Source organism: Cetorhinus maximus, chromosome 23 (genome assembly GCF_964194155.1).
Source record: "Cetorhinus maximus chromosome 23, sCetMax3.hap1.1, whole genome shotgun sequence".
In the NCBI taxonomy this organism is placed as follows: Eukaryota; Metazoa; Chordata; class Chondrichthyes; order Lamniformes; family Cetorhinidae; genus Cetorhinus; species Cetorhinus maximus.
Genome location: NC_135901.1, coordinates 62,936,469 through 62,964,281, shown reverse-complemented (window position 1 = coordinate 62,964,281; position 27,813 = coordinate 62,936,469). Strand labels below are relative to the sequence as shown.

At 60.5% G+C, this 27,813-nt stretch overlaps 2 protein-coding genes across 2 annotated transcripts in view; both read right to left on the bottom strand.

Annotated features, from left to right (window-relative positions):
• Positions 1-27,813, bottom strand: part of LOC144698080 (uncharacterized) — a 642,405-nt gene that overhangs the window by 505,681 nt on the left and 108,911 nt on the right. The window lies entirely within an intron of this gene.
• LOC144698075 (uncharacterized) overlaps positions 1-27,813 on the bottom strand; it is a 73,817-nt gene that overhangs the window by 5,427 nt on the left and 40,577 nt on the right. Inside the window, exons 5-7 of the mRNA XM_078569999.1 lie at positions 7,880-7,887; positions 2,021-2,355; positions 1,683-1,870 (exon numbers count right to left, since the gene is read on the bottom strand). Of these exons, the coding sequence (XP_078426125.1) occupies positions 1,683-1,870; positions 2,021-2,355; positions 7,880-7,887 (531 nt within the window). The remainder of the gene's footprint in view (positions 1-1,682; positions 1,871-2,020; positions 2,356-7,879; positions 7,888-27,813) is intronic.

The window sequence follows — 27,813 nt, the reverse complement described above, 5'->3', positions numbered from 1 at the left end:
GTGTCAACATTTGCACAACTGCTTTCAGTTGTGACTGCATTTATGTTTTGACCAGGCCAGATGATCGGCTGAAACCTCATCCACATGCAGAACACTGTGAATGGTGCGTTCTTTTCCCATTTTCAAAATCCCACAATTCTCTGCGGCCAAGAAACCGCTCTGTCCAATAGAGACGCCCTCTGAAGAAGGGTCATACAGACTGGAAACTGCTGTCAGGCGTCGCAAGGGCCAAGGGGAATAAAAATTCATTCACAAATGTTCCAAAAAGAGATACATTATAATCGCCAGGAAAGGCTAAACACCCTGAAGCTCTTTTCTCTGGAAAAGAGAAGGCTAAGAGATGACCTGATAGAAATAGGATAAAGAATGGAGTTGGAAGCTCAGGAATGAAAACAATGGCTTCTATCTTCCCAAAATTTAATTGGAGAAAATTTCTGCACATCCACCACTGGATATCAGACAAACAGTCTGATAATTTAACAAAAGTGGAGAAGTGGAGAGAGGTGGTGGTGAGGTAGAGCTGGGCACTGTCAGTGTACACGTGATAACTGACACTGTGTTTTCAGATGATGTCGCTGTGGGGAGAATGTTGATGAGAAATAAAAGGAAGCCAAGGCTGGGTCCTCTGGGGACACCAGAGGTAACTGTGGGAGTGGGAAGGGAAGACATTCCAAGCGATTCTTTGACTATGATTAGATAGAGAAGAATGGAACCAGGAGAGAGCAGCCCCACCCAGCTGGACGACAGTGGAGAAGTGTTGGAGTATAATGGTGTGGTCAGCCTTGTCAAAGGCTGCAGGCAGGTCGAGAAGAGATAGTTTACCTTTATCACAGTCACATAGGATGTCATTGGTGGCTTTGATCTGAGCTGTTTCAGTGCAGTTGCGGGGCAGAAAGCTGATTGGAGGGATTCAGACAGGGAGTTCTGGGAAAGATGGAGACGGATTTGGGAGGTGTGAACACTTTTCAAGAGTTCAGAGAGGAACTGGGGATTGAAGATGGGTCAATACTTTGCAAGGACAGTAGAGTTAAGTAATTGTTTTTTGAGGAAAGTGTGATGATTTGAAGGAGAGAGGGATAGTACCAGAAGAATGAGTACTGTGAACAATATCAGTGAACATGGGGAAGTTGGGGGATCAGCAGTTTAGTGGGAATAGGGTCGATGGAGCAGGAGGTGTGTCTCATGGACAAGATGACCACTGAGAGGGCAGGAAGGGAGATGGGGGAGAAGCTAATGAAAGATGTGGGGTCACGGCTTGGACAAGGTGGAACATTATAGAGGCAGTTTGTCCCAGTGGGCTAGTGGAAGGGAGGGAAGCAGCAGCGGCAGCTAATCGGATTGTCTCAATCTTAGTGACAAAGAAGCTCCATGAGCTCCTTACACTTGTTGTTAGAGGTGAGGATGGAGGAGAGAGGGGAGAGGGAGAGCCCTTCCAGAGAAACTAACTTGTGTTAGAGATAATAACAAGACTCAATATGCTATATTTAACACAAATATATTTTATTTGTCCTTATCCAGAATATTAGCCCCAATAACTGGGCTAGAGTTTATTAACATCAGCAGAAACAGACTACAATGAACAAGGTTCAGTCCTGGATGTGATTAACAGCAACATCCTGTTTGTTATTTGTGAACTCGCTGGTGTCTCATCAGTTGGGATGACCAGGTGAATCCCTTCCCACACTTGGAGCAGCTGAACGGCCTCTCCTCAGTGTGAATTCGCTGGTGCTTCAGGACGTCAGAGGACACAGTGAATCCCTTCCCACATACAGGACAGATGAACGGCCTCTCTCCAGTATGAATTCGCTGATGTCTCAGCAAGTGGGATGACTGTGTGAAGCCCTTCCCACAGTGGGAGCAGGTGAACTGTCTCTCCACAGTGTGAATTCGCTGGTGTCTCAACAGATCGGATAAATTAACGAATCCCTTCTCACACTCGGAGCAGATAAATGGTCTCTCCCCAGTGTGAACTCGCAGGTGTGTCAGCAGGTTGGATAACTGAGTGAATCGCTTCCCGCACTCGGAGCAGGTGAACGGCCTCTCTCCAGAGTGAACTCTCTGGTGTATCAGCAGGTTTGATGACTGAGTGAATCTCTTCCCACACTCGGAGCAGGTGAACGGTCTCTCCCCAGAGTGAACTCTCTGGTGTTTCAGCAGGGTGGATGACTGACTGAATCCCTTCCCACACTCGGAGCAGGTAAATGGTCTCTCACCAGTGTGAACTCGCTGGTGTGTCTGCAGGTTGGATAACTGAGTGAATGCCTTCCCACACTCGGAGCAGGTAAATGGCATCTCCCCAGTGTGAACTCTCTGGTGTGTCAGCAGGTTGGATAACTGAATGAATCCCTTCCCACACTCGGAGCAGGTAAATAGCATCCCCCCAGAGTGAATTCGCTGGTGCCTCAGCAAGCTGGATGCCCAAGTGAATCCCTTTCCACACTCGGAGCAGGTGAACGGCCTCTCTTCAGTGTGAATGAGCTGGTGTCTCAGGAGGGTGGATGAATCAATAAATCCCTTCATACATACAGAACAAGTGAAAGGCCTCTCCCCAGTGTGTGTGCGCTGGTGAGTATCCAGCCTGGATGGATAATTGAATCCTTTTCCACAGTCTCCACATTTCCATGGTTTCTCCCCACTGTAACTGCATTTATGTTTTGACAGGCCAGATAATCGGCTGAAGCCTCGTCCACACAGAGAACACATGTACGGTTTCTCCCCACAGTGAACGGTGCTTTTTCCTTCCATGTTCAAAATCCGATGAAATTCAGGTTATGACTGATTGTGCGACACCGTCAGATTCTGATGAAATGTTGGGTTTCCCAATTGAAAATCCTGGGGAAATAGTTTAAATAGACAAAAGTGAATGAGAGAGAAACCACAATATCACAAAAACAGGTTGTGAAATTGAGGTGAATGAATCTGGTAATTTGTGGGGCCAGTACCAGGAAAAAGTGACCATGAAAACTGCTGGATTGTTATAAAAACCCAACTGGTTCACTAATGTCCTTCGGGGAAGGGAACCTGCCAACTGGTCAGGGACTATACAAAACACCAGCATCTACTGGGGGAAATAGAGAGGGAGATGGGAGAGGCAGGGGGTGAAGGAAAGGAATTTTATGCATCTGCAATTCTACCAACATCTCCCAAACCCTCACCCTCCATCCCCTAGAAGGACCAGGGTAGATGTATGTGCACACCATCACCTCCAAGTCACACACCATCCTGACTTGTTTAACATCCAGTGTTGGATGAACAGAAATTTCCTCCATTTAAATATTGGGAAGATTGAAGCCATTGTCTTCAGTCCCTGCTACAAACTCCACTCCCTAACCATCAATGCCAACCATCTCTCTGACAACTTTGAGGCTGAGCCAGACTGTTCACAACCTTAGTGTCATATTTCACCCTAAGCTGAGCATCTGACTACATATCACTAAGACCGCCTATTTCCACCGCTTTGCCTGCCAATAAAATAATAGCAAAATACTGCAGCTGCTGGAAATCTGAAATAAAAAGATAAAATGCTGGAAATACTCAGCAGGTCAAGAAGTATCTGTGGAGAGAGAAACAGAGTTAACATTTCAGGGGTGCAGAATGAACTACAGGGAATAAAAATGATGCAGAATCTGATGATCAATATAAGCTCAGGGGTAGATGCGAGATGGACTATATCGCAGGAAAAACAATTCCTGACTATGAAAGACATGGTGGGAAGCTATAGCTGGTACGCCAGCAGCATATGGTCAGGGCAGCAGTTGGCAGAAGTAACCGTAAAATGCTAAACAGAGCTAAAATACACCCACTATTAGCGACAGAGAAAGTTAGACAACAGCAGAGAGGCGATCAGGGAGGGCAGAGGTGAAACAGAGCAATGGATGGACACAGAATCAGATCCACATTAAAGGAGTCACACCAGCCGCAGAGCTGTCGGACCTCACACAGATAACAGAGGACTAAAAGCTCCAAATTGTGGATGAATTGTCAAAACTACTGACCTGTGAAACAATTTAACTCATTTCAGCTTTGGAAACTCCTGCCGGAAACTGTAGCTGGAAAGATATCAGAAGCACCGAAGTCAGGGAAAACTCTCCCAGTTGAGGAAATACCCTGGGAGCGGGGTGATGTCAGCGCGCAATTGTCGGTGTGTGCTGATGTCACAGTGTAATTATCGATGTGTGCTGATGTCACAGTGTAATTGTCAATGTGTGATGACATCACAGACATGGACACAGAACATCTGGGTTTGTGTAAACCACTGATCACCACACATTATGAAGGATGTGAGGGTCCTTAAGAGGGTGCGCAGAAGACTTACCAGAGTGGTTCAACGGGTGAAGGATTTTGGATTAGTTTGGAAAAACTGGTGTTGTTCTCCTTGGAGCAAAGTAGATTGAGGGGAAATTTGATAGAGGTATACAAGTTAATGATTGGTTTACATGAGGTATTAAACAAAAGCTGTTCACATTATATGATCGTAAAAGGGTTATGGGGCACAGATTTAAGTTATGAAGCAAGAGGGGTGTGAGCAAAAATTTTACACAATGAGTGATAATGACCTGAAACTCATTACTTACTCTCAAAGGCTGATGAATCGAGTGAGCCTGTCAGATCTTGATCTGATGTTTGGTTTGAGTTTCCCGTCTGCAAATCATTCCCATGTGATATTCTATGAAAAGATTATAAAACAATCAATCACTGTCAGTCCAGGACAGAAATTGAGAAATATTTTTGAGTTTGAGTTTGCTGTGTGTAAATCCTCCCCTTCTAACCCCCTGTAAAAGGAGTTTCCAAAATCTATTCCTGAGAGTCCAGGATAGAAATGCACAACATTGACTCCTCCTGCTACCTGGACCAGGATGACCGCGCATGCGCTCTGCTGCACAGCCGCGCCCCCGGGCCGAGCAGAGGGAGAGACCCAGTCATTTCCGGTCTGTTCGCTGCAAACGCGGGGCCTGTAGTTTCTTATTAAGGCTCTGCGGGATGCACCAAGTGTTTATAAAACCTCCCTGCCCACTCCGCTGGCTCCATTCCTCCCGCACACCCACTAACTCTGTTATTCTACTCCAGTCGCCATTTTCTCACGAACTCCACGGCTCCAGTCACAGGACAGCACTGCGCATGCTCAGCTAAGAGCCCGCAATGTGCAGGTGCGAATCAGACTCCGCAATGCGCATGCGTAAGACCCTACCGCTCTGGATAGGGCACATTCTGTCCCGCATTGAATGCTGGGTGGGAGGACGTAATTACATATCCAATAAATTTTTATGACCCGATGGTAATTGCAGCTTTATGGTCAAGATTTAAATTATACAATCAATTGATACAATAAATTGCATCGGCCTCTACCATGCTTCTGTCCTGGGTGTAATTAACATCAAAACAAACCCCTACAGTTAGATGTGGATTCACTGGATTCTTCGCAGGTGAGGTGAAGAAGTGATTGCTCCTTCCAAACACCAAACATTTAAACTCCGTCTTGTCAGTAAGAATGCGCCTATTGCGGAGCAAATCCTTTGAACTTTTATAGCTGGATTGTTCACTGGTGGCCAAACTGAGTAAATGCCTTCACACGCATGAAATCTCTGAATTTTCTCCATCAGATGTGACTGCTGCTGTGTCAACTAATCAGATGATCGAGTAAACCTTTTTCCATAATTAGCTGCTGAATGATGTTTTCACAGTGTGACTTTACCTAGGCGTGTCCAGCACAGACTTGGCTCTCTAATCCTCTGGCAATGGGCTCTACATTCTATTATGAAGAAAAAAAGGAAAGCGTTGTTGTAATTCTGAAATAAAAACAGAACATTTTCGAATTCTAAACAGGGCTGGTAGCGTCTGTGGACTGCCATAGTTTTCATTTCAGGTCTGTGACTTGTCAGCGGAACTGTACTGAATCAGTGCACAGATCTGAAAATATAATTCTGGTTCTCAATTTACAGAAATTCCCATATTTTCTGAGTATTTCCATCATTATCTGCTTTTATCTCTGGTTAAAGACGTTGCTTCTGAATTAGACATTGGATTTCCTGGTGACCAACTTTTATTTATTCTCACCCATTCTAATCTGTCTCTCTCTGAACTTACTGCACTCCATTCTCTCAGGTCCAACCCCAACATTGTCATCAAACCCGCTGACAAGGGTGGTGCTGTTGTTGTCTGGCGCACTGACCTCTATCTCGCGGAGGCTGAGCGTCAACTCGCAGACACTTCCTCCTACCTCTCCCTGGACCATGACCCCACCACTGAACATCAAGCCATTGTTTCCAGGACTGTCACTGACCTCATCTCCTCTGGAGATCTTCCTCCCACAGCTTCCAACCTGATAGTCGCCCAACCTCGGACAGCCCGCTTCTACCTCCTACCCAAAATCCACAAACAGAACTGTCCCGGCAGACCGATCATGTCACCCTGTTCCTGCCCCACGGAACTCAGTTCTCGTTATCTTGACTCCCTTCTCTCTCCCCTTGTCCAGTCCCTTCTCACCTACATCCGTGATTCCTCTGACTACTTACGTCACATCAACAATTTCCAGTTTCCTGGCCCCAACCGCTTCCTCTTCACCATGGACGTCCAATCCCTCTACACCTCCATCCCCCACCAGGATGGTCTGAGGGCCCTTAGCTTCTTCCTTGAACAGAGGTCCGAACAATCCCCATCCACCACTACTCTCCTCCGTCTGGCTGAACTTGTTCTCACACTGAATAATTTCTCCTTTAACTCCTCTCACTTCCTCCAAATAAAAGGTGTGGCTATGGGTACCCGCATGGGCCCCAGCTATGCCTGTCTCTTTATGGGGTATGTGGAACATTCCTTGTTCCAGTCCTATTCCGGCCCCCTCTCACAACTCTTTCTCCGGTACATCGATGATTACTTCGGTGCGGCTTCATGCTCTCGTCTGGACTTGGAAAAATATATTAATTTTGCTTCCAATCTCCACCCCTCCATCATTTTCACATGGTCCATCTCTGACACTTCCCTTCCCTTCCTTGACCTCTCTGTCTCAATTTCTGATGATAGACTGTCCACCAATATCCATTACAAGCCTACCGACTCCCACAGCTACCTCGACTACAGCTCCTCACACCCCGCTTCCTGTAAGGACTCCATCCCATTCTCTCAGTTCCTTTGCCTCCGTCGCATCTGTTCTGATGATGCTACCTTCAAAAACGGTTCCTCTGACATGTCCTCCTTCTTCCTTAACCGAGGTTTTCCACCCACGGTCATTGACAGGGCCCTCAACCGTGTCCGGCCCATCTCCCGCGCATCCGCCCTCACGCCTTCTCCTCCCTCCCAGAAACATGATAGGGTCCCCCTTGTCCTCACTTATCACCCCACCAGCCTCTGCATTCAAAGGATCATCCTCCGCCATTTCTGCCAACTCCAGCATGATGCCACCACCAAACACATCTTCCCTTCACCCCCCTCTGGTGGCATTCCATAGGGATCGTTCCCTCCGTGGCACCCTGGTCCACTCCTCCATCACCCCCTACTCCTCAACCCCCACCTATGGCACCTCCCCATGCCCACACAGAAGATGCAACACCTGCCCCTTCACTTCCTCTCTCCTCACCGTCCAAGGGCCCAAACACTCCTTTCAAGTGAAGCAGCATTTCACTTGCATTTCCCCTAACTTAGTCTACTGCATTCGTTGCTCCCAATGCGGTCTCCTCTACATTGGAGAGACCAAACGCAAACTGGGCGACCGCTTTGCAGAACACCTGCGGTCTGTCCGTAAGAAAGACCCAAACCTCCCTGTCGCTTGCCATTTTAACACTCTACCCTGCTCTCTTGCCCACATGTCTGTCCTTGGCTTGCTGCATTGTTCCAGTGAAGCCCAACGCAAACTGGAGGAACAGCACCTCATCTTCCGACTAGGCACTTTACAGCCTTCAGGGCTGAATATTGAATTCAACAACTCTAGATCTTAAACACCCTCCCCCCATCCCAACCCCATTTCCTCCCCCTCCCTTTTGTTTTTTTCAATAATTTATATACATTTGTCTTTTCCCACCTATTTCCATTATTTTTAAATCTACAACTAATACCTTGTGAGTCTTTCCACCCCACCCCCACTAGCGCTGTACCTTGAGTGTCCTGCCACCCATTCTTAATTAGCACTTCTCTTAGATAATATCACCACCTTCAACACCTCTTTGATCCTTTTGTCTGTGACATCTTTTGATTATCTGCTCCTATCACTGCTTGCTTGTCCCTACAACCACAGCACCCTCAACTTCTCTCCCCCCGCCCCACACCTTAAACCAGCTTATATTTCACCCCTCTCCTAACTACACTCAGTTCTGTTGAAGGGTCATGTGGACTTGAAACGTCAACTCTTCTCCTCTCCACCGATGCTGCCAGACCTGCTGAGACACTCCGTCTCACTCTGGACACCCTCAGCCTCCCTATAGACACCCTTATTCTCCCCCTCGAACACCCTCAGTCTCCCACTGGACACCCTCTGTCTCCCCCTCGAGCACCCACAGTCTCTCCCTGGTCCCCCTTAGTCTCCCCTCAGACTCCATTAGTCTCCCCCCGGTCACCCTCTGTCTCCCCCTGGACACCCTCAGTCTCCCAATGGACCCCCTCTGACTCCCCCCGGACACCCTTATTCTACCCCTGGACACCTTCAGTCTCCCCATGGACACCCTCATTCTCCCCCTCGAACACCCTCAGTCTCCCCCTGGACACCCTCAGTCTCCCCCTCGAACACCCTCAGTCTCCCCCTGGTCCCCCTTAGTCTCCCCTCGGACCGCTTCAGTCTCCCCCCGGAGCCCCTGGGTCTCCCCCCGGACCCCTTCAGTCTACCCCTGCACCCCCTCATTCTCCTCCTCGAACACGCTCAGTCTTCCCCTGGACAACCTCATTCTCTCCGTCGAACACCCTCGGTCTCCCCCTGGACATACTCAGCCTCCCCCTTGACACCCTCGATCTCCCGCTGGACACCCTCAGTCTCTCCTCAAACCACCTCAGTCTCCCATTGGACACCCTCAGTCTCTCCCCGGAACTCCTCAGTCCCCCCGTGGACACCCTTAGTCTCGCACAGGGCACCCTCAGTCTCCCCCTCGGACACCCTCAGTCCCCCCCTGGACACCCTCAGTCTCCCCTCGGACCTCCTCAAACTCCGATCGGACACCCTCAGTCTCCCCACGGACACCGTCAGTCTCCCCCTGGACACACTCAGTCTCCCCCTGGACACACTCAGTCTCCCCCTGGACCCCCCACAGTCTCCCCCTGGACACCCTCAGTCTCACCCTGGACACCCTCAGTCTCCCACTGGACCCCCTCAGTATCTCCCTCGGACGCCCTCAGTATCCACCTCAGACACCCTCGGTCTCACCCTGGACCCCTTCGGTCTCCCCCTCGGACATCCTTGATCACCCACTGGACACCCTCGGTCTCCCCCTGGACCCCCTCAGTCTACCCCTGGACCCCCTAGGACGCCCCCTGGACACCCTCCATCTCCCCCTGGACACCATCAGTCTCCCCCTGGACCACCTCATTCTCCCCCCGGACCCCCTCAGTCTACCCCTTGTCACCCTCAGTCTCCGACTGGACCCCCTCTGTCTCCCTCCTGCACACCCTCAGTCTCCCCCTGGACACCCTCAATCTCCCCCAGACCCCCTCGGTCTCCCACCGGACCCCCTCAGTCTACCCCTGGACACCCTCAGTCTCCCCCTGGACCCCCTCAGTCTCCGCCTGGGCCCCTTCAATCTCCCCCTGGACCCCCTAGGATGCCCCCTGGACCCCCACGGTCTCCCCCTGGACACCCTCAGTCTCCCCCTGGACCCCCTCGGTCTCCACCTGGACCCCCTCAGTCTCTCCTCGGACACCCTCATTCTCCCCCTGGTCACCCTCAGTCTCCCCCCGGACATCTCAGTCTCCCCCTCAGACACCCTCGGTCTCCCCCTGGACCCCCTCGGTCTCACCCTCAGACACCCTCGGTCTCCCCTCGGAAACCCACAGTCTCCCCTCGGACTCCCTTAGTCTCCCCATGGTCACCCTCAGTCTCCCCCTCGAACACCCTCAGTCTCCCCCTGGTCCCCCTTAGTCTCCCCTCGGACCCCTTCAGTCTCCCCCCAGAGCCCCTCTGTCTCTCCCTGGACCCCATCAGTCTCCCCCCGGACACGCTCAGTCTTCCCCTGGACACCCTCAGTCTCCCCCTGGACACCATTAGTCTCCCCCTGGTGACCCTCAGTCTCCCCCCGGACCCCCTCCGTCTCCCCCCGGACCCCCTCTGTCTTCCCCAAGAAACTATCAGTCTCCCACCCGGACCCCCTCGGTCTCCCCTCGGTATCCCCTTGGTCTCTCCCCTGGACACCCACTGTCTCCCCCTGGACACCCTCAGTCTCCCCGCGGGCCCCTTCAGTCTCCCTATGGACCCCCTCATTCTCCCCCTCGAACACCATCAGTCTTCACCTGGACACCCTCATTCTCCCCCTGTACCACTTCGGTCCCCTCCTGGACCCCTTCAGTCTCCCCTGGACACCCTCATTCTCCGCCTCGAACACCCTCAGTCTCCCCAGGGCAATCCCATTCTCCCCATCGAACACCCTCGGTGTCCCCCTGGAACCCCTCATTCTCCACCTCAAACACCCTTGGTCTCCCCCTGGACACCCTCAGTCTCTCCTCGAACCCCCTCAGTCTCCCCCTGGACCTCCTCGGTCTCCCCCTGGACCACCTCAGTCTCTCCTCGGACCCCCTCAGTCTCCCCCTAGACCCACTCATTCTCTCCTCGGATCCCCTCAGTCTCCCCCTGGACCCCCTCAGTCTCCCCCTGGACACCCTTGGTCTCCCTCTGGAGACCCTCGGTCACCCCCTGGACACCCTCAGTCTCCCGCTGGACACCCTTGGTCTCCCTCTGGACACCCTTGGTCTCCCCCTGGACAACCTCATTCCCCCCATGGACAGCATCCGTCTCACCCTCGTACAGCCTTACTCTCTCCTTGGTCCCCCTAAGTCTCACCTCGGACCCACTCAGTCTCACCTTGGACCCCCATCAGTCTCCCCCCGGAACCTCTCAGTCTCCCACCGGACACCCTCAGTCTCCCCCCGGACACCATCATTCTCCCCATGGACACACTCGGTCTTCCTCTGGACCCCCTCATTCTCCCCATGGACACCCTCAGTCTCCCCCTGGACACCCTCAGTCTCCCTATGGACCCCCTCTGACTCCCCCCTGGACACCCTTATTCTACCCCTGGACACCCTCAGTCTCCCCATGGACACCCTCATTCTCCCCCTCGAACCCTCTTAGTCACCCCTGGACACCCTCGGTCTCCCCTCGGACCCCCTCGGTCTCCCCCCGGACCCCCTCGGTCTCCCCCCGGACCCCCTCGGTCTCCTCACGGCCCCCTTGGTCTCCCCCTGGACCCTCTCGGTCTCCCCCTGGACACCCTCTGTCTCCCGCTGGACAACCTCATTCTCCCCATGGACACCCTCAGTCTCCCCCTGGACACCCTCAGTCTCCCCCCGGACACACTCAGTCTCGCCCTGAACACCCTCGGTCTCCCCCTGGACACCCTCGGTCTCCCACTGTACAAACTCATTCTCCCCATGGACAACCTCCGTCTCCCCCCGGACACGCTCAGTCTCGCCCTGGACACCCTCGGTCTCCCCCTGGACACCCTCAGTCTCCCACTGTACAAACTCATTCTCCCCATGGACAACTTCCGTCTCCCCCTCGAATAGCCTCAGTCTCCCCTTGGTCCCTCTCAGCCTCCCCCCGGACCCCCTCAGTCTCCCCCCGGACCCGCTCAGTCTCCAACTGGACCCTCTCAGTCTCCCCCCCGGCACCCACAGTCTCCCTCCGGACCCCCTCAGTCTCCCCCGGACGCATTTAGTCTCCCCCTGGACCCCCCTCAGTCTCCCCCTGGACATTCTCGGTCTCCCACTGGTCACCCTCAGTCTCACCCTGGTCCCCCTCAGTCTCCCCCCGAACCCCCTCGGTCTCCCCCCGGACTCCCACAGTCTCCCCCCGGACCTCCTCAGTCTCCCCCTGGACCCCCTCTGTCTTCCCCTGGAAACTATCAGTCTCCCGCCGGACACCCTCAGTCTCCCCTCGGACCCCCAGAGACTCCCCACGTACACCATCGGTCTCCCCATGTACACCATCGGTCTCCCCCCGGACACCCTCGGTCTCCCCCCGGACACACTCAGTCTCCCCCTGGACCCCCTCGGGCTCCCCTCGGTCTCCCCAGGGACCCCCTCGGACTTCCCCCAGACCCCCTCAGTCTGCCCCCGGACACCCTCGGTCTCCCCCCGGAACACTTCAGTCTCCCCACGGACCCCCTCGGTCTCCCCTTGGACCCTCTCGGTCTCCCCCTGGAGACAATCGGTCTCCTTCTGGACACCCTCTGTCTCCCGCTGGACAACCTCATTCTTCCCATGGACACCCTCAGTCTCCCCCTGGACACCCTCAGTCTCCCCCTGGAACACCCTCAGTCTCCCCCTGGTCCCCCTTAGTCTCCCCTCGGACCCCTTCAGTCTCCCCCCGGAGCCCCTCGGTCTCTACCTGGAACCCATTAGTCTCCCCCCGGACACCCCCCATCTGCCCCTGGACCCCCTCAGTCTCCCCCCGGACCCCTTAGTCTCCCCATGGACCCCCTCGTTCTCCTCCTCGAACACTCTTAGTCTTCCCCTGGACACCCTTAGTCTCCCCCTCGAATACCCTCAGTCTCACCCTGGGCCCCCTCTGTCACCCCCTGGACACCATTAGTCTCCCCCTGGTGACCCTCAGTCTCCCCCTGGTGACGCTCAGTTTCCCCCTGGACCCCCTCGGTCTCCCCCTCGACTCCCTCAGTCTCCCCCCGGACCTCCTCAGTCTCCCCCCGGACCCCCTCCGTCTCTCCCCGGACCCCCTCTGTCTTCCCCTGGAAGCTATCAGTCTCCACCCGGACCACCTCGGTCTCCCCTCAGATCCCCTTGGTCTCTCCCCTGGACACCCGCTATCTCCCCCTGGACCCCCTCATTCTCCCCCTCGAACACCCTCAGTCTCCGCCTGGACACCCTCAGTCTCCCCCTGGACCCCCTCGGTCTCCACCTGGACACCCTCATTCTCCCCCTCGAACACCCTCAGTCTCCCACTGGACACCCTCAGTCTCCCCCTGGACCACCTCGGTCTCCACCTGGAGACCCTCATTCTCCCCCTGGACCACTTCGGTCTCCCCCTGGACACCCTCAGTCACTCCTCGGACCCCCTCAGTCTCCCCCTGGACACCCGCAGTCTCCCACTGGACACCCTCAGTCTCCCACCGGACACCCTCGGTCTCCCCGTTGGACCCCCTCAGTCTCCCCCTGGACACCCTCAGTCTCTCCCCGGAACACCTCAGTCTCCCCCTGGACCACCACAGTCTCCCCCCGGACACCCTGTCTCCCCCCAGACACCCTCAGTCTCCCCCTTGACACACTCAGTCTCCCCCCAGACACCCTCAGTCTCCCCTTGGACCCCCTCGGTCTCCCCCCAAACACCCTCAGTCTCCCCATTGACACCCTCAGTCTCCCCCTGGACGCCCTCAGTATCCACTGGGACCCCCTCAGTCTCCCCCCGGACACACTCAATCTCCCCCTGGACCCCCTCAGTCTCCCCCTGGACCCCCTCTGTCTCCCCCTGGACACACTCAGTCTCCCCCTGGACCCCCTAGGTCTCCCCCTGGACCCCCTCAGTCTCCCCCTGGACTCTCTCAGTCTCCCCTGGACCCCCTCGGTCTCCCCTCGGACACCCTTGGTCTCCCTCTGGACCCCCTTGGTCTCCCCTCGGACCCCCTCGGTCTCCCCCCGGAACCCCTCGGTCTCCCCACGGACCTCCTCGGTCTCCCCTTGGACCCTCTCGGTCTCCCCCTGGACACCCTCTGTCACCCCCTGGAGACCATCGGTCTCCTTCTGGACACCCTCTGTCTCCCACTGGACAACCTCATTCTCCCCATGTACACCCTCAGTCTCCCCCTGGACACCCTCAGTCTCCCCCCAGACCCCCTCTGTATCACACTGGACACCCTCAGTCTCCCCTCGGACACTCTCAGTCTCCCCTCGGACCCACTCAGTCTCCCCCTGGACCCCCTCAGTCTCCCCCCGGACACCCTCAGTATCCCCCTGGACACCCTCATTCTCCCCCTCAAACACCCTCAGTCTCCCCCTGGACACCCTCAGTCTCCCCCTGGACCCCCTCGGTCTCCACCTGGACACCCTCATTCTCCCACTGGACACCCTCAGTCTCCCACTGGACACCCTCAGTCTCCCACTGGACACCCTCAGTCTCCCCCCGGACACCTTCGTTCTCCCCCTCGGACCCCCTAAGTCTCCCCCTGGACACCCTCAGTCTCTCCCCGGAACACCTCAGTCTCCCCCTTGACACACTCAGTCTCCCCCTGGACCACCTCAGTCTCCCCTTGGAAACCCTCAGTCTCCCCTCAGAGACCCTCAGTCTCCCCCTGGACCCCCTCAGTCTCCCCCTGGCCCCCTCAGTCTCCACCTGGACCCCCTCATTCTCCCACTCGAACACCCTCAGTCTCCCGGCGGATCCCCTTGGTCTCCACCTGGACACCCTCAGTCTCCACTTGGTCCCCCTCAGTCTCCCCCTGGACACCCTCCGTCTCCCACTGGACCTCCTCAGTCACCCCCTGGTCCCCATCAGTCTCACCCTGGACCCCCTCAATCTCCTCCTGGACCCCCTCAGTCTCCCCCTAGACCCCCTCAGTCTCACCCTCGAACACCCATAGTCACACCCTGGACCCGCTCAATCTCCCCCTGGACCCCCTCATTCTCCCCCTCGAACACCCTCAGTCTCCCGCTGGTCCCACTCAGTCTTCCCCTGGAACCCCTCAGTCTCCCTTTGGACACCCTCCGTCTCCCCCTCGAACAGCCTCAGTCTCCCCTTGGTCCCCCTCAGTCTCCTCCCGGACCCGCTCGGTCTCAACCTGGATCCCCTCAATCTCCACCTGGACTCATTTATTCTCCCCCTGGACCCCCCACTGTCTACCCCCCGGACACCCTCAGTCTCCCCCCGGATCCCCTGGTTCTCCCCGTGGACAACCTCAGACTCCCCGTAGACCCACTCAGTCCCCCACTGGACACCCTCGTTCTCCCGACGGATGCCCTCAGTCTCCCCTCGGACACCCTAAGTCTCCCCTCGGACACCCTCGGTCTCCCCCTGGACACCCTCAGTCTCCTCCTGGACCCCCCACAGTCTCCCCGTGGACACCCTCAGTCTCCCCCTGGACCCCCTCAGTCTCTCCCTGGACACCCTCAGTCTCCTCCCAGACCCCCTGTGTATTCCCCTGGACACCCTCAGTCTCCACTCGGATCCCCTCAGTCCCCCCTTGGATGCCCTGAGTCACCCCACGGACCCCTTCGGTCTCCCCCAGGACCCCCTCCGTCTGCCCTCGGACCCCCTCAGTCTCCCCCCGGACCCCCTCTGTATCACACTGGAAACCCTCAGTCTCCCCTCGGACACCCTCAGTCTTCCCTCGGACCCACTCAGTCTCCCCCTGGACCCCCTCTGTATCTCCCTGGACACCCTCAGTCTCCCCCTGGAACCCCTCAGTCTCCCGCTGGACACCCTCAGTCTCCCCTCGGACCCACTCAGTCTCCCCCTGGACACCCTCTGTCTCCCCCGGGACCACCTCAGTCTCCGCCTGGACCCCCCTCGGTCTCCCCCTGGACACCCTCAGTCTTCCCTGGACCCCCTCAGTCTCTCCCTGGACCCCCCTCAGTCTTCTCCTCGACCCCCTGAGTCTCACCCCTGACCCCTTCGGTCTCCCCCGGACCCCCTCGGTCTCCCCCCCCAACACCCGCGGTCTCCCCCCGGACACCCTCAGTCTCCCCCTTGTCCCCCTCAGTCTCCCCCTGGCGCCCTCAGTCTCCCCCTGGACACCCTCACTCTCCCCTTCGAACACCCTCAGTCTCCCCCAGGACCACCTCAGTCTGCGCCTGGACCCCCCTAGGTCTCCCCCTGGGGACCCTCAGTCTCCCACTGGACCCCCTCAGTCTCTCCCTGAACCCCCTCAGTATCCTCCTGGACACCCTCAGTCTCCCCTCTGTCACACCCCGGATCCCCTCTGTCTTCCCCTGGACACCCTCAGCCTCCACCCGGACCCCCTCAGTCTCCCCTCGGACCACCTGAGTATCCTCTCGGACCCCCTCACTCTCCCCTTCGAACACCCTCAGTCTCCCCCAGGACCACCTCAGTCTGCGCCTGGACCCCCCACGGTCTCCCCCTGGAGACCCTCAGTCTCCCACTGGACACCCTCGGTATCCACCTGGAACCCCCACAGTCTTCCCCTGGACATCCTTAGTCTCCCCCCGGAGCACCTCAGTCTTCCCTCGGATCCCTGAGTCTCCCACCGGACCTCTTCGGTCTCCCCACTGACTCCAACGGTCTCCTCCCAGACTCACTCAGTCTCCCCCCGGACCTCCTCAGTCTCCCCCCGAACCCCCTCCGTCTCACGCTGGAACCCCTCAGTCTCCCCCTGGTCCCCCTCAGTCTCTCTCGGACCCCCTCAGTCTCACCCTGGACCCCCGCCGTCTCCCCCTGGTCCCCATCAGTATCCCGTGGACACCCTCAGTCTCCCACTGGACCCCCTCGGTCACCCCCTGGACACCCTCGGTCTCCCCCTGGACACCCTTGGTCTCCCCTCGGACCGCCTCGGTCTCCCCACGGACCCCCTCGGTCTCCCCACGGACCCCCTCGGTCTCCCCTCGGACACCATTGGTCTCCCCTCGGTCTCCCCACGGACCCCCTCGGTCTCCCCACGGACACCCTCAGTCTCCCCCCGAACCCCCTCCATCTCCCCCCGGATCCTCTCTGTCTTCCCCTGGACACCCTCGGCATCCACCCGGATCCCCTCATTCTCACCTCGGACCCCCTGAGTCTCCTCCCGGACCCCTTCCGTCTCCCCCGGACACCCTCAGTCTCCCACTGGACCCCCTTGGTCTCCCCTCGGACCCCCTCGGTGTCCCCACGGACCCCCTCAGTCTCCGCACGGATCCCCTGGTTCTCCCCCTGGACACCCTCAGTCTCCCCATTGACACCCTCAGTCTCTCCCTGGACACCCTCGGTCTCTCCCTGGACACCCTCCGTCTCCCACTGGACCCCCTCAGTCACCCCCTGGTCCCCCTCAGTCTCCCCCTGGACCCCCTCAATCTCCTCCTGGACCCCTTCAGTCTCCCTCTAGACCCCCTCAGTCTCCCCCTCGAACACCCTCAGTCTCCCGCTGGTCCCAATCAGTCTCCCCCTGGAACCCCTCAGTCTCCCCTTGGACACCTCCGTCTCCCCCTCGAACAGCCTCAGTCTCCCCTTGGTCCCCCTCAGTCTCCCCACGGACCCACTCGGTCTCAACCTGGATCCCCTCAATCTCCACCTGGACTCATTTAGTCTCCCACTGGACCCCCATTGTCTCCCCCCAGACCCCCTCAGTCTCCCCCGGATCCCCTGGTTCTCCCCGTGGACAAACTCAGACTCCCCGTAGACCCACTCAGTGCCCCCCCTGGACTCCCTCGTTCTCCCGACGGACGACCTCAGTCTCCCCTCGGACTCCCTCAGTCTCCCCTCAGACACCCTCGGTCTCCCACTGGACCGCCTCAGTCTCACACTGGACCCCCTCAGTTTCCCCCCGGACCCCCTCAGTCTCCTCCTGGACCCCCACAGTCTCCCCGTGGACACCCTCGGTCTCCCCCTGGACCCCCTCAGTCTCTCCCTGGACCCCCCTCAGTCTTCCCTGGACACCCTCAGTCTCCCCCTGGACACCCTCAGTCTCCTCCCAGACACCCTGTGTATTCCCCTGGACACCCTCAGTCTCCCCCCGGACCCCCTCAGTCCCCCCTCGGATCCCCTGAGTCACCCCACGGACCCCTTCGGTCACCACCAGGACCCCCTCCGTCTGCCCTCGGACCCCCTCAGTCTCCCCCCGGACCCCCTCTGTATCACACTGGACCCCCTCAGTCTCTCCTCGGACACCCTCAGCCTTCCCTTGGACCCACTCAGTCTTCCCCTGGACCCCCACAGTCTCCCCCTGGACCCCCCTCAGTCTCCCCCTGGACACCCTCAGTCTCCACCTGGACCCCTTCAGTCTCCACCTGGACCTACTCAGTCACCCTGGACCCCATCAATCTCCCACTCGCACACCCTCAGTATCCCGCTGGTCCCCCTCAGTCTCCCCCGGGACCACATCAGTCTCCGCCTGGACCCCCCTCGGTCTCCCCCTGGACCACCCTCAGTCTTCCCCGGTCACCCTCAGTCTCCCCCGACCCCCTCAGTCGCTCCCTGGACCCCCCTCAGTCTTCTCCTGGACCCCCTGAGTCTCACCCCGGACCCCTTCGGTCTCCCCCGGACCCCCTCGGTCTCACCCCACCACACCCACGGTCTCCCCCTGCACCCCCTCAGCCTCCCCCTGGCGCCTTCAGTCTCCCCCTGGACCCCCTCACTCTCCCCTTCGAACACCCTCAGTCTCCCCCAGGACCACCTCAGTCTCCGCCTGGACCCCCCTCGGTCTCCCCCTGGACCACCCTCAGTCTTCCCCTGGACACCCTCAGTCTCCCCCGGACCCCCTCAGTCTCTCCCTGGAACCCCCTCTGTCTTCCCCTGGAGACCCTCAGCCTCCACCCGGACCCCCTCAGTCTCCCCTCGGACCCCCTGAGTATCCTCTCGGACCCCTTCGGTCTCCCACTGGCCTCGGTCTCCCCCCCGAACTCCCTCGGTCTCCCCACGGACACCCTCAGTCTCCTCCTGGTCCCCCTGACCCTCAGTCTCCACCTGGACACCCTCGGTATCCACCTGGACACCCTCATTCACCCCCTGGAGTCTCCTCCTGGTCCCCCTCATTCTCCCCTTCGAACACACTCAGTCACCCCCGGGAGCACCTCAGTCTGCACCAAGACCCCCCTCGGTCTCCCCCTGGAGACCCTCAGTCTCCACCTGGACACCCTCGGTATCCACCTGGACACCCTCATTCACCCCCTGGACCACTTCGGTCTCCCCCTGGACACCCTCAGTCTCTCCTCGGACACCCTCAGTCTCCCCCCGGACACCCTCGGTCTCCCCCTCAGAACCCCTCAGTCTCCCCCTTGACACACTCAGTCTCCCACTGGACCCCCTCAGTCTCTCCCTGGAACCCCCACAGTCTTACCCTGGACATCCTTAGTCTCCCCCCGGAGAACCTCAGTCTTCCCTCGGATCCCCTGAGTCTCCCACCGGACCCCTTCGGTCTTCCCACTGACCCCCACGGTCTCCTCCCAGACTCACTCAGTCTCCCCCCGGACCTCCTCAGTCTCCCCCCGAACCCCCTCCGTCTCACTCCGGAACCCCTCAGTCTCCCCCTGGTCCCCCTCAGTCTCTCTCGGACCCCCTCCGTCTCACCCTGGACCCCCTCTGTCTCCCCCTGGTCCCCCTCAGTATCCCGTGGACACCCTCAGTCTCCTACTGGACCCCCTCGGTCACCCCCTGGACACCCTCGGTCTCCCCCTGGACCCCCTCAGTCTCTCTCGGACCCCCTCCGTCTCACCCTGGACCCCCTCTGTCTCCCCCTGGTCCCCCTCAGTATCCCGTGGACACCCTCAGTCTCCTCACGGACCCCCTCGATCTCCCCACGGACCCCCTCGGTCACCCAACGGACACCCTCGGTCTCCCCCCGGACTCCGTCGGTCTCCCCCTGGACCACCTCGGTCTCCCCTCGGACACCCTCGGTCTCCCAACGGACTCCCTCGGTCTCGCCCCGGACCCCCTCGGTCTACCCCCGGATCTCCTGGTTCTCCCGTGGACACCGTCGGACTCCCCCTGGACTCCCTAATTCTCCCCCTGGACACCTTCAGTCACCCCCTGGTACCCCTTAGTCTCCCCCTGGACACCCTCATTCTCCCCCTCGAACAGCCTCTGTCTCCCCCTGGACCCCCTCTGTCTCCACCTGGACCCCTCCCTCTACCCCTGGACCCCCTCAGTCGCAGCCTGGACACCCTCAGTCTCCCCTTGGAAACCCTCAATCTCCCCTCAGACCCCCTCAGTCTCCCCCTGGACCCCCTCAGTCTCCCCCTGGACCCCCTCATTCTCCCCCTCGAACACCCTCAGTCTCCTGCTGGTCCCCCTCAGTCTCCCCTCGGATCCACTGAGTCTCCCCCTCGGACCACCTCGATCTCCCCACGGACCCCCTAGGTCTCCCCTCGGACTCCCTCGGTCTCCCCCCGGACCCCCTCGGTCACCCTCTGGACCACCTCGGACTTCCTCGGTCTACCCCGGGACCCCCTCGGTATCCCCCCGGACCCCCTTGGTCTCCACCCGGACCCCCTCGGTCTCCCCCCGGACGCCCTCGGTCTCCCCCCGGATCCCCTGGTTCTCCCCGTGGACACCCTCGGACTCCCCCTGGACCCCCTCATTCTCCCCCTGGCCCCCTCAGTCTCGCCCTGGACCCCTCAGTCTCCCCCTGGACCCCTCAGTCTCCCGCTGCTCCCCCTCAGTCTCCCCTCGGATCCACTGAGTCTCCCCCTCTGACCGCCTTGGTCTCGCCACGGACCCGCTCGGTCTCCCCACGGACACCCTCGGTCTCCCTCCGGACACTCTCGGTCACCCTCTGGACCACCTCGTTCTCCCCTCAGACCCACTCGGACTCCCCCCGGACCCCCTCGGTCTCCCCCCGGACCCCCTCGTTCACCCTCTGGACCACCTCGGTCTCCCCTCGGACTCCCTCGGTCTCCCCCCGGACCCCCTCGGTCTCCCGCCGGACCCCCTCGGTCTCCCCCCGGATCCCCCGGTTCTCCCCGTGGACACCATCATTCTCCCCCTGGTCGCTCACGGTCACCCCCTGGACACCCTCAGTCTCCCCCTGGACACCCTCGGTCTCCCCACGGACCCCCTCGGTCTTCCCCCTCGAACAACCTCAGTCTCCACCCTGGACCCCCTCCGGTACCCCCTGGACCCCCTCAGTCTCTCCCTGGACCCCATCAGTCTCCTCCTCGAACAACCTCAGTCTCCCCCTGGACAACCTCGGTCTCACCCTCGGAACTCCTCAGTCTCCGCTCGGACCCGCTCAGTCTCCCCATGGACCCCCTCGGTCTCCCCCTGGACCACCCTCAGTCTTCCCCTGGACACCCTCAGTCTCCCCCGGACCCCCTCAGTCTCTCCCTGGACCCCCCTCAGTCTTCTCCTGGACCCCCTGAGTCTCACCCCTGACCCCTTCGGTCTCCCCTGGACCCCCTCGGTCTCCACCCCCCACACCCACGGTCTCCCCCCGGAAACCCTCAGTCTCCCCCTGGACCCCCTGAGTCTCCCCCTGGACACCCTCTGTCTCCCCCTGGACGCCCACAATCTCCCCGCGGGCCCCTTCAGTCTCCCTATGGACCCCCTCATTCTCACCCTCGAAAACCCTCATTCTCCCCCTGGACCCCCTCGGTCACAACCTGGACACCCTCATTCTCCCCCTGGACCACTTCGGTCTCCCCCTGGACACTCTCAGTCTCTCCTTGGACCCCCGCAGTCTCCCCTGGACACCCTTAGTCTCCCACTGGACACCCTCGGTCACCCTCTGGACCACCTCGGTCTCCCCTCGGACCCCCTCGGACTCCCCCCGGACCCCCTCGCTCTCCCCCCGGACCCCCTCGGTCACCCTCTGGACCACCTCGGTCTCCCCTCGGACTCCCTCGGTCTCCCCCCGGACCCCCTCGGTCTCCCCCCGGATCCCCCGGTTCTCCCCGTGGACACCATCATTCTCCCCCTGGTCGCTCACGGTCACCGCCTGGACACCCTCAGTCTCCCCCTGGACACCCTTGGTCTCCCCACTGACCCCCTCAGTCTCTCCCTCGGAAACCCTCATTCTCCCCCTTGAACAACCTCAGTCTCCCCCTGGACCCCCTCCGGTACCCCCTGGACCCCCTCAGTCTCTCCCTGGACCCCATCAGTCTCCCCCTCGAACAACCTCAGTCTCCCCCTGGACAACCTCGGTCTCACCCTCGGAACTCCTCAGTCTCCGCTCGGACCCGCTCAGTCTCCCCATGGACCCCCTCGGTCACCCCACTGGACACCCTAAGTAGCCCCCTGGGCACCCTCAGTCTCCCCCTGGACACAATCAATCTCCCCCTGGACCCCCTCGGTCTCCCCCTGGACACTCTCAGTCTCCCCGTGGACCCCCTCAGTCTACCCCTGGACACCCTCTGTCTCCCCCTGGACACCCTCAATCTCCCCGCGGGCCCCTTCAGTCTCCCTATGGACCCCCTCATTCTCCCCCTCGAAAACCCTCAGTCTCCCCCTGGACCCACTCGGTCACAACCTAGACACCCTCATTCTCCACCTGGACCACTTCGGTCTCCCCCTGGACACCCTCAGTCTCTCCTCGGACCCCCGCAGTCTCCCCTGGACACCCTCAGTCTCCCACTGGATACCCTCGGTCTCCCCCTCGGACCCCCTCAGTCTCCCCCTCGACACACTCTGTCTCTCCCCGGAACACCTCAGTCTTTCCCTTGACACACTCAGTCTCCCCCTGGACCACCTCAGTCTCCCCCCCGAACCCACTCGGCCTCCCCCCGGACACCTTCAGTCTCCTCCTGGACCCCCTCATTCTCCCCTTCGAACACCCTCAGTCTCCCCCGGGAGCACCTCAGTCTGCACCTAGACCCGCCTCGGTCTCCCCCTGGAGACCCTCAGTCTCCCACTGGACCCCCTCAGTCTCTCCCTGAAACCCCCACAGTCTTCCCTGGACATCCTTAGTCTCCCCCCGGAGCACCTCAGTCTTCCCTCGGATCCCCTGAGTCTCCCACCGGACCCCTTCAGTCTCCCCACTGGCCCCCACGGTCTCCTCCCAGACTCAGTCAGTCTCCCCCCGGCCCTGCTCAGTCTCCCCCCGAACCCCCTCCGTCTCATTCCGGAACCCCTCAGTCTCCCCCTGGTCCCCCTCAGTCTCTCTCGGACCCCCTCAGTCTCACCCTGGACCCTCTCCGTCTCCCCCTGGTCCCCCTCAGTATCCCGTGGACACCCTCGGTCTCCCCCCGGACCCCCTCAGTCTCCCCATTGACACCCTCAGTCTCTCCCTGGACAGCCTCAGTCTCCCCGTGGACACCCTCCGTCTCCCCCTGGACCCCCTCAGTCTCTCCCTGGACCCCCCTCAGTCTTCCCTGGACACCCTCAGTCTCCCCCTGGACACCCTCAGTCTCCTCCCAGACCCCCTGTGTATTCCCCTGGACACCCTCAGTCTCCCCCTGGACCCCCTCAGTCCCCCCTCGGATCCCCTGAGTCACCCCACGGACCCCTTCGGTCACCCCCAGGACCCCCTCCGTCTGCCCTCGGACCCCCTCAGTCTCCCCCTGGACCCCATTTGTATCACACTGGAGCCCCTCAGTCTCCCCTCGGACACCCGCAGTCTTCCCTCGGACCCACTCAGTCTCCCCCTGGACCCCCTCTTTATCTCCCTGGACACCCTCAGTCTCCCCCTGGAACCCCTCAGTCTCCCGCTGGACACCCTCAGTCTCCCCTCGGACCCACTCAGTCTCCCCCTGGACACCCTCTGTATCCCCCTGGACACACTCAGTCTCCCCCTGGAACCCCTCAGTCTCCCCCTGGACCACCCTCAGTCCCCCCCTGGACACCCTCTGTCTCCACCTGGACCCCTTCAGTCTCCCCCTGGACCTACTCAGTCACCCCTGGACCCCATCATTCTCCCACTCGCACACCCTCAGTCTCCCGCTGGTCCCCCTCAGTCTCCCCTGGGACCACCTCAGTCTCCGCCTGGACCCCCCTCGGTCTCCCCCTGGACCACCCTCAGTCTTCCCCTGGACACCCTCAGTCTCCCCCGGACCCCCTCAGTCTCTCCCTGGACCCCCCTCAGTCTTCTCCTGGACCCCCTGAGTCTCACCCCTGACCCCTTCGGTCTCCCCCGGACCCCCTCGGTCTCCACCCCCCACACCCACGGTCTCCCCCCGGACACCCTCAGTCTCCCCCTGGACTCCCTGAGTCTCCCCCTGGACACCCTCTGTCTCCCCCTGGACACCCTCAATCTCCCCGCAGGCCCCTTCAGTCTCCCTATGGACCCCCTCATTCTCCCCTCGAAAACCCTCAGTCTCCCCCTGGACCCCCTCGGTCACAACCTGGACACCCTCATTCTCCCCCTGGACCACTTCGGTCTCCCCCTGGACTCTCTCAGTCTCTCCTCGGACCCCCGCTGTCTCCCCTGGACACCCTCAGTCTCCCACTGGACACCCTCAGTCTCCCCCCGGACACCCTCGGTCTCCCCCTTGACACACTCAGTCTCCCCCTGGACCACCTCAGTCTCCCCCCCGAACGCCCTCGGTCTCCCCCCGGACACCTTCGGTCTCCTCCTGGACTCCTTCATTCTCCCCTTCGAACACCTTCAGTCTCCCCCGGGAGCACCTCAGTCTGCACCTAGACCCGCCTTGGTCTCCCCCTGGAGACCCTCAGTCTCCCACTGGACCCCCTCAGCCTCTTCTTGGAACCCCCACAGTCTTCCCCTGGACATCCTTAGTCTCCCCCCGGAGAACCTCAGTCTTCCCTCGGATCCCCTGAGTCTCCCCCCTTTGGTCTCCCCACTGGCCCCCACGGTCTCCTCCCAGACTCACTCAGTCTCCCCCCGGCCCTGCTCAGACTCCCCCCGCACCCCCTCCGTCTCACTCCGGAACCCCTCAGTCCCCCGGTCCCCCTCAGTCTCTCTCGGACCCTCTCAGTCTCACCCTGGACCCTCTCCGTCTCCCCCTGGTCCCCCTCAGTATCCCGTGGACACCCTCAGTCTCCCACTGGACCCCCACGGTCACCCCCTGGACACCCTCGGTCTCCCCCGGGACACCCTCGGTCTCCCCCTGGACCCCCTTGGTCTCCCCTCGGACCGCCTCGGTCTCCCCACGGACCCTCTCGGTCTCCCCACGTATCCCCTCGGTCTCCCAACGGACACCCTCGGTCTCCCCCCGGACTCAGTCGGTCTCCCCCTGGACCACCTCGGTTTCCCCTCGGACACCCTCGGTCTCCCAACGGACTCCCTCGGTCTCCCCCCGGACCCCATCGGTCTCTCCCCGGACCCCCTCGGTCTCCCCCCGGATCCCCTGGTTCTCCCGTGGACACCGTCGGACTCCCCCTGGACCCCCTCATTCTCCCCCTGGACACCTTCAGTCACCCCCTGGTCCCCCTTAGTCTCCCCCTGGACACCCTCATTCTCCCCCTCGAACAGCCTCAGTCTCCCCTGGACCCCTCACTCTACCCCTGGACCCCCTCAGTCGCAGCCTGGACACCCTCAGTCTCCCCTTGGAAACCCTCAATCTCCCCTCAGACCCCCTCAGTCTCCCCCTGGACCCCCTCAGTCTCCCCCTGGACCCCCTCATTCTCCCCCTCGAACACACTCAGTCTCCCGCTGGTCCTCCTCAGTCTCCCCTCGGATCCACTGAGTCTCCCCCTCGGACCACCTCGATCTCCCCACGGACCCCCTCGGTCTCCCCTCGTACTCCCTCGGTCTCAACCCGGACCCCCTCGGTCTCCCCCCGGACCCCCTCGGTCTCCCCACTGACCCCCTCGGTCTCCCCACGGATCCCCTGGTTCTCCCCCTGGACAACCTCAGTCTCCCCATTGACACCCTCAGTCTCTCCCTGGGCAGCCTCTGTCTCCCCCTGGACATCCTCCATCTCCCACTGGATCCCCTCAGTCACCCCCTGGTCCCCCTCAGTCTCCCCCTGGACACCCTCAGTCTCCACCTGGACCCCTTCAGTCTCCCCCTGGACCCCCTCAGTCTCCCCCTCGAACACCCTCAGTCAGCCCCTGGACCCGCTCAATCTCCCCCTAGACCCCCTCATTCTCCCCCTCGAACACCCTCAGTCTCCCCACGGACCCGCTCGGTCTCAACCTGGATCCCCTCAATCTCCACCGGGACTCACTTAGTCTCCCCCTGGACCCCCCACTGTCTCCCCCCAGACCCCCTCAGTCTCCCCCCGGATCCCCTGGTTCTCCCCGTGGACAACCTCAGACTCCCCGTAGACCCACTCAGTGCCCCCCCCAACCCCCTCGTTCTCCTGACGGACGCCCTCAGTCTCCCCTCGGACTCCCTCAGTCTCCCCTCGGACCCCCTCAGTCTCCTCCTGGACCCCCCATGGTCTCCCCGTGGACACCCTCAGTCTCCCCGTGGACCCCCTCAGTCTCTCCCTGGACCCCCCTCAGTCTTCCCTGGACACCCTCAGTCTCCCACTGGACACCCTCAGTCTCCCCCGGACCCCCTCAGTCTCTCCCTGGACCCCCCTCAGCCTTCTCCTGGACATCCTAAGTCTCCCCCCGGAGCACCTCAGTCTTCCCTCGGATCCCCTGAGTCTCCCACCGGACCCCTTCGGTCTCCCCACTGACTCCCACGGTCTCCTCCCAGACTCACTCAGTCTCCCCCCGGACCTCCTCAGTCTCCACCCGAACCCCCTCCGTCTCACGCCGGAACCCCTCAGTCTCCCCCTGGTCCCCCTCAGTCTCTTTCGGACCCCCACAGTCTCACCTTGGACCCCTTCCGTCTCCCCCTGGTCCCCCTCAGTATCCCCTCGGACCCCCTCGGTCTCCTCCTGGACCCCCCACAGTCTCCCCGTGGACACCCTCAGTCTCCCCCTGGACACCCTCAGTCTCCTACCAGACCCCCTGTGTATTCCCCTGGACACCCTCAGTCTCCCCCCGGACCCCCTCAGTCCCCCCTCGGATCCCCTGAGTCACCCCACGGACCCATTCGGTCTCCCCCAGGACTCCCTCAGTCTTCCCTCGGACCCACTCAGTCTCCCCCTGGACCCCCTCTGTATCTCCCTGGACACCCTCAGTCTCTCCCTGGAAACCCTCAGTCTCAGCCTGGACCCCCTTCAGTCTCCCCCTGGACACCCTCAGTCTCCACCTGGATCCCTTCAGTCTCCTCCTGGACCTAATCAGTCACCCCTGGACCCCATCATTCTCCCACTCGCACACCCTCAGTCTCCCGCTGGTCCCCCTCAGTCTCCCCTGGGACCCCCTCTGTCTCCCCTCGGACCCCCTGAGTATCCTCTCGGACCCCTTCGGTCTCCCCCTGGACAGCCTTGGTCTCCCCCTGGACACCCTCGGTCTCCCCCTGGACCCCCCCGGACCCCCTGGGTCTCCCCCCGGACCCCCTGGGTCTCCCCCCGGACCCCTTCGGTCTCCCCCCCGAACCCCCTCGGTCTCCCCCCGGACACCCTCAGTCTCCTCCTGGTCCCCCTCATTCTCCCCTTCGAACACCCTCAGTCTCCCCCGGGAGCACCTCAGTCTGCACCTAGACCCCCCTCGGTCTCCCCCTGGAGACCCTCAGTCTCCACCTGGACACCCTCGGTATCCACCTGGACAACCTCATTCTCCCCCTGGACCACTTCGGTCTCCCCCTGGACACCCTCAGTCTCTCCTCGGACCCCCGCAGTCTCCCCTGGACACCCTCAGTCTTCCACTGGACCCCCTCAGTCTCACCCTGGACCCTCTCCGTCTCCCCCTGGTCCCCCTCAGTATCCCGTGGACACCCTCAGTCTCCCACTGGACCCCCTCGGTCACCCCCTGGACACCCTCGGTCTCCCCCTGGACCCCCTTGGTCTCCCCACGGACCGCCTCGGTCTCCCAACGGACACCCTCGGTCTCCCCCCGGACTCCGTCGGTCTCCCCCGGACCACCTCGGTCTCCCCTCGGACACCCTCGGTCTCCCAACGGACTCCCTCGGTCTCCCCCCGGACCCCCTCGGTCTCCACCCGGACCCCATCGGCCTCCCCCCGGACCCCCTCGTTCTCCCCCCGGATCCCCTGGTTCTCCTATGGACACCGTCGGACTCCCCCTGGACCCCCTCATTCTCCCCCTGGACACCTTCAGTCACCCCCTGGTCCCCCTTA